General features: G+C 36.9%; 1 protein-coding gene across 1 annotated transcript; it reads left to right on the forward strand.

Annotated features, from left to right (window-relative positions):
• Positions 1 to 1,074: 1,074 nt before the first annotated feature.
• On the forward strand, positions 1,075 to 5,387 carry tnfsf18 (TNF superfamily member 18). The gene is made up of 3 exons (XM_056233787.1): positions 1,075 to 1,617; positions 4,633 to 4,693; positions 4,916 to 5,387. The coding sequence occupies exons 1-3, from the start codon at positions 1,438 to 1,440 to the stop codon at positions 5,257 to 5,259; spliced, it is 585 nt and encodes a 194-aa protein (XP_056089762.1). The 5' UTR covers positions 1,075 to 1,437; the 3' UTR covers positions 5,260 to 5,387.
• The last annotated feature ends 1,042 nt before the right edge of the window (positions 5,388 to 6,429 follow it).

Genomic DNA, 6,429 nt, shown 5'->3' on the forward strand with positions numbered 1-6,429 from the left:
AACCGTGCGAATGCAGATCACTTTGCACTTGACCATAATTTGAGTGGATCTCATGAAACTCATAAATCTAGCTCATTTTATACCTCAAAATAACAAGGAGAAAAAAAGTTGTGCTTTATTAGAAAGCTAATCAGAAAATTTTCAGAACCATTAAAATGTTATGATTTTTTAATCAAAATTATTTGCCTCAACTCCCTCAGTACAATGCAAAAAAATATAATTCTCATTATGTTAATGTGAAGAAGGATACATTTAAATTGAAATATTTACAGCATACATGCTATGTTTTAATTATTGTACTGTAATTCATTTATCTGATTTTTTTATATTTCTTATTGTAATGCAAGTAAAAAGAGATTTGTATTATTATTATTCAATTAAATTATTTTAAAGAATTAGATCAAAGAACCCTGCAGAAAAATATTGCGCAGCACAACTGTTTTCAACATTGATAATAATCAGAAATGTTTCTAGAGCATCGGATGATCATATTAGAATGATTTCTGAAGGATCATGTGACACTGAAGACTGGAGTAATGATGTTGAAAATTCAGCTTTGCCATCAAAGGAATAAATGACACTTTACAGTATAATAAAATAATTTTAATAAAATTTCACAAATGACTGTTTTTACTGTATTTTTGATGCATACAGTACTTCTTTTCAAAACAATAACAATTTTACCACTACATTTGATGTTTCATCCTTTCACTTACTCTCCAGTGTTATATTAGCTGTGTATGGATATCGAAGATGTTTACTATGCTTTGATGGATCGACATTCTGTTATTGTTACCACATGTCATAACATGTTTAATCAGAATAATAACATATGCAGAAGATAAAATACGCCACATAAAGTTTAGCTCTGGTCTGATGCGGTGTGGTAGTGGCGGATTCATTCCCTATATATTCTTAACATGTCAGAACAAGCTCACTTTGACCACTGAACAAGTTACGGCAAGAAAAACGAAACCAACATCTGTACACAACAGCACAGTATTTGGTTTAGTACAGGTCTCACGTAGTGCGTCACATGTGGCGTACAGAATGTGATGGTTTTGTATAGTGTAAAAACTCCCAGCAGTCTATTAAAGGGACTGTGACACCTGCTTCCCTCCGGTTGACAGCGAGTAGGAGGGCCTGTCCCTGCCCAGGCGAGAGATGTTTCATATTGCACATCACCCATGCTTTAGGGGAAAGTACACTACAGCGCTCCTCTTGGACATCTGCTGAGAAACTCTAAACAGGAACACAGACACTCACAAAACACAAAGCCATCATACAGGAAGCTTGACACATTCTGAGGTTTGTCTACGGGCCAACCAGAAGACGAGAGGTGGAGGCCACGCTCATTCGACATCGTCAATCCCAGCCTCACCAGTGTTTTCACCTCCGTTCGCTCACTCTTCTCCTGCACTGACGCTGTCAGGCATCATGTCTCTATCTGCCGAGTACTGCAGCGATAAAACGGGTGACAGGGGTGGCGGAGGTAGAGCTCTGGCCCATCAGAGGAGGCTGATCCGGGGATTGCTGGTTTGGGCCACCCTGCTCACTCTAGGCCTGGCCGCGTCAATAACTCTGCACTTCATTCACAGAGAATCTGATAAACCACAGGTAGGGATGAGATCTATAATCTAAGTTCATGTTCATTTTATATATAAGCTGCTTCAACCATGTCTGTGAACTTAACGAAATGCATCCTGCTCACTCTCAGAAAAAAAAAGGTACAAAATATTGCAAAATTTAGAAGATACACCCTTGTACCTTATTTACCCCTAAAGGGTTCATATACTTAAATGTACCATATTAGCCTACATATGGTACATACTGTATTAGAATGTTTTGAAATGATACTGTCCCAGGACAGCTTTTTTCTAGAGTATGGGATGCTCTTTAAACAATACTGAAGTTCACATATGCTGACAAAAACAATAATTAAATGAAGCAGTGAAGCAGAGACTTGAAACAAAAAATGTTAGAAAAAGGATAAAAGTAAATTCGGGCAATTGAGTCGAGAGCTGTTGTGTATTGTGTATCTGGTGGGATAAAGTCAGACCACAGCGGCTTTCTGACTCAAAACCGCAGATGAGGGGAACGCAAATGTGTGTAATCACAACAACCTCATATTTATATAGACAGAACATATTCAAACAGATAAGCTCAAATAAATAAATGTCTGAGAATTTTAAACTGAACTGTGATTTTTAGTGGATGTATGAAATTCCAGTGGATTTGCAGGTGTAGACTTCATCACATTCACTATCAATATTATCCATACTGTTAAAATAAGTAAGCATGCGATGACCACATAATAAGGGGAGTCTTTGTTATGCAGTAAATCAAACAGCTCATTTAGTGCCAATGTGGAAACTCTGAATATGTGAGTATTGATACTGCTGCTCAGTGTCAATCATCATTGTTCTTTCCAGCACAGTGGAGAGATCTGAATTTGCCGAAAATGCTTTTGTTTGTCTGATAAGGGACTAGCTGTGGTATCATGCCAGTTGGAAGGTCAAATCTGGTTACCACATGAACATGTCAAAACACGTTCTGGCTGCCCAACGAACAATTTACTGCAAGAGAAAATAAGATATGAAACTTTCTGTGACATGGTTGATAGAGATTAGCATCTGATGCAATTACAATTTACCATCATTTTTGAGTCACAGTTTTGTTCATATAAAGGAACTATTTTTTTTTTACACTCTTAAAAGGTTCAAAAAGGGGCTTTGCGCAACAACGCCATATAGAAGAACCATTTTGGGTTCCCCAAAGAACCTTTCAGTAAACACTACTTAAAAGAACTTTTTGTAAAGAGCATTTTAAAAATCTAAAGAACCTTTTGCGGAATGAAAAGCTTCCGTGGATGTTTCTTCATGGAACCATAAATGCCAATAAAGAACCTTTATTTTTAAGGGTGTAATTGTGCTACAAAAAAAAAAAAAAAAAACATACAAAACTATCCTTTTCGGGTAACTTTTAGAAGGTTGGCTATAAGATTTAACTGGTGGTTTCATTCAAAAGTAACACCTATAAGATATGAGAACCTGATTCTGCTGTTTGAAAAGGAAATTGGTTAAGTTCTGAAACTATACTTTCTCTTAAAATTAGTTTTTTTTTTCCACACACACACACAGACACATGAAGATGCAGCATATTGGGCTGGTGAAAACAAACAAGCAACCGCAGAACAGTAGAACATGACATTATGACATCATTCCACTTAGGGGAAATGCCACCCCTCCTCTTCCCTGGCTTGTGTGACATCAGAAGCGCTGCTTGTGCACAAACCTTTTAAATACATTTGAAAATACATATTTGGGTTAAAAACAAATGAGCTAAAGGGGATAGATGAATTGGACTGAAATTAATTGGACAACATATTATCAACCTGTTGGAAATCCCCTAGTGACCAACCAGAGTAACAAAGCAACCAACCTGAGCACCTTAGCAACTGTCGAAACCATGGGTTTCATGTTAGCCCTATCTGAATTAACCCCAGTAAGGGCCTTAAATGTGTTTGTACATGTGTTTTATGTCAGCCCTATCTGAATTAACCCCAGTAAGGGCCTTAAATGGGGTTATTCATGGGTTTCATGTTACGCCTATCTGAATTAACCCCAGTATGAGCCTTAAATGTGTTTGTACATGTGTTTTATGTCAGCCCTATCTGAATTAACCCCAGTAAGGGCCTTAAATGGGGTTATTCATGGGTTTCATGTTAGCCCTATCTGAATTAACCCCAGTATGAGCCTTAAATGTGTTTGTACATGTGTTTTATGTCAGCCCTATCTGAATTAACCCCAGTAAGGGCCTTAAATGGGGTTATTCATGGGTTTCATGTTAGCCCTATCTGAATTAACCCCAGTAAGGGCCTTAAATGGGGTTATTCATGGGTTTCATGTTAGCCCTATCTGAATTAACCCCAGTATGAGCCTTAACTGTGTTTGTACATGTGTTTTAGGTCAGCCCTATCTGAATTAGACCCAGTATGAACCCCAAACAGGTTTGTCCATGGGTTTCATAATGGCCCTATCTGAATTAGCCCAGTAAGGGCCCTAAACGGGTTTGTCCATGGGTTTTATGTCGGCCCTTTCTGAATTAGCCTTAGTGTGAACCCTAAACAGGTTTGTCCATGGGTTTCATATTGGCCCTATCTGAATTTGCCCATACTGGGGTTAATTCAGTTAGAGCCGACATGCAATCCATGGGCAAACTTATTTGGGGCCCACACCTGAAGCCCATATCGTGCCTACATTGGCCCCACCATACAATGTTGGCTAGGAAAGAACAACTTTGCAACCACCAAGCAGCTACCTGGCAACCAATGGAAGCACCTTATTAAGCACTGCCCTAACAACCATGCAGAACACCTTAGCAACCACATTGTAAACTGACTTGAAGTTTAACCACTTAAGCAGGATCTTACTACTGTATTTATGTATCTAGGAAACCTCAAATGCTGTATAAATGCTCAATGCTCATAATTTTATAGCGTTTTACAACTTTTCATTGAAAGACTGTCTTTATGGACCTTGCTTTTTGTGTACTATATTTTGACTGTAATTAGAAAACGTAAGAGAGATTAAAAAAGCCTTGATCTTACCTTATTTTTTTCAGACCCAACAGGATACCGGAAACCACAACCAACCGAATAAAGTCACGGACATGATGTCATTTTCACCAAAATGTAAGTCAGCGCTTAGAATCTTTTAGATATTTAAATCTACATCTTAATGTGTCTTCAGTTTGTGATCGTTATTTCCTTACTAGAACCAAATATATTCATTTAATGTCCTAACATAGCCCCCAACACCTATTTGGATACTTATTTCACAATTAAAATGCTATCTTTTTCTATGGTAGGCATAATTAAAAACCTTAAAAATGACTTCTCTAGATTTGTCCACAGGGCCTCAAAAAAACATGGTGGAGCTACTCCATTGGAATGTACCGAAAACTGGCTTCATCGAGGGAGAGGGGCAGTTGAAGGTGAAGTACGACGGCCTGTATTTCCTGTACCTGCAGGTTACCCTTGACCCTCACATGAAAGAAAACTATACAATCACTATGCAAACAGAAAGAAACAAGGTGATTTCCAAAGGTCTTATCAATGGATCAAAACTCTCAACTGTCTTCATGGGTAAAGGGATTAAACTGAGTAGGGGAGATACCTTTAATGTGACCTGCAAGCCTCATGCCAAAATCCAGACCCATTACACTGAAACCTACCTGGGAGTGATCAAGCTTCATTAGATCTAAATCGAAGACTGAAATGGATCTGTGACAGTATGAATGTGGACTCTGATTAGCACTGATCTGTTGGATTTTGAAGTACAGTGGAGACAGTGTGCGACATGTTTGATTTGGTAAGAAATGTATTACTTTTTTTATTTATTTATTTCTTAAAGTCACATCTCCAAAAAATAGTGAAAGCTCTCTCCCTTTATTGCACTATATTTAAGCTTTTCTCCATGTGAAGAACGATGTGTTACTGCATAGCCGAATTCTGATTGTTAAACACTCTAAAAAATGTTTGGTTGACCCATGTTTGGGTCAAATATGGACGAACCCATCCGTTGGGTTTAAAAATTGATACAAATTTTTAAAACAATGGTTGATTTTGTCCATATTTGACCAAAACATGGTTTGAAACAAGCCAGCATTTTTTTAGAGTGTGCCAATGTAAAATTGGGTACTATTGATGCACTTTGTTAAAAATATATATTTGTGTGCAATTGACCCTTCGCTAAGGCCCTGAACTGCTCCAAATGTTTCTACAACATACTCACTTTGGTATTGTGAACCCTTTATTTACTGTCCACACTACAAAACCTGAATCAATAGAACATTTAAATGAGATTAAATCTTACTGATGTTGTACATTTGATTTGTTTGAGAATTATGGTCAACACATCACTTAATCTACAGAGTGAACATCAAGATTTTGTTTTTTCAAGGTTTCAAGTATAAAAAGGGGAATACCTACCACTTGTTTTCTCTCTGGTTATCTTGTGTCACTATTATAAGCTCCTCAACAACCATATTTCTGGATTATTTCTGTAAAATGCCATTTAAAACTAGCAAAACACACTGAATCTACATACATTGAATAGAGTTGGGTTAAGGGATGGGGTTAAAGTGCAGACAAAGAATATCAAAATACCTCCCTTTAATAAACGCATACTACACTTATATAAAATAAAATATTTCGAATTCAGCCTGAAGTTTTCGCCAACTAACATGTCATTGGTCAGGTGGTGTATCAAGAGAACCAAGCCACTAAAAGAATGTATATACTGTAATTGTATCATGTGTATGTGTTTTCTTTCTTTTTTTTTCTTTTTTATTATATATATATATATATATATATATATATATATATATATATATATGTATGTGTCATATTTATCTATATTTATGGCT

This window comes from Rhinichthys klamathensis, unplaced genomic scaffold, assembly GCF_029890125.1.
Source record: "Rhinichthys klamathensis goyatoka isolate OS25496 unplaced genomic scaffold, OSU_Roscu_1.1 h1tg000015l_1, whole genome shotgun sequence".
NCBI lineage: Eukaryota > Metazoa > Chordata > Actinopteri > Cypriniformes > Leuciscidae > Rhinichthys > Rhinichthys klamathensis.

What these genes read in the sequence shown, in the direction of transcription:
- tnfsf18 (XM_056233787.1), top strand. Translation starts at nt 1,438, where the DNA reads ATGTCTCTATCTGCCGAGTACTGCAGCGATAAAACGGGTGACAGGGGT. An exon ending in GAGAATCTGATAAACCACAG is followed by an intron (nt 1,618 to 4,632) that starts GTAGGGATGAGA and finishes CAGACCCAACAG; the next exon opens with GATACCGGAAACCACAACCA. An exon ending in GATGTCATTTTCACCAAAAT is followed by an intron (nt 4,694 to 4,915) that starts GTAAGTCAGCGC and finishes ATTTGTCCACAG; the next exon opens with GGCCTCAAAAAAACATGGTG.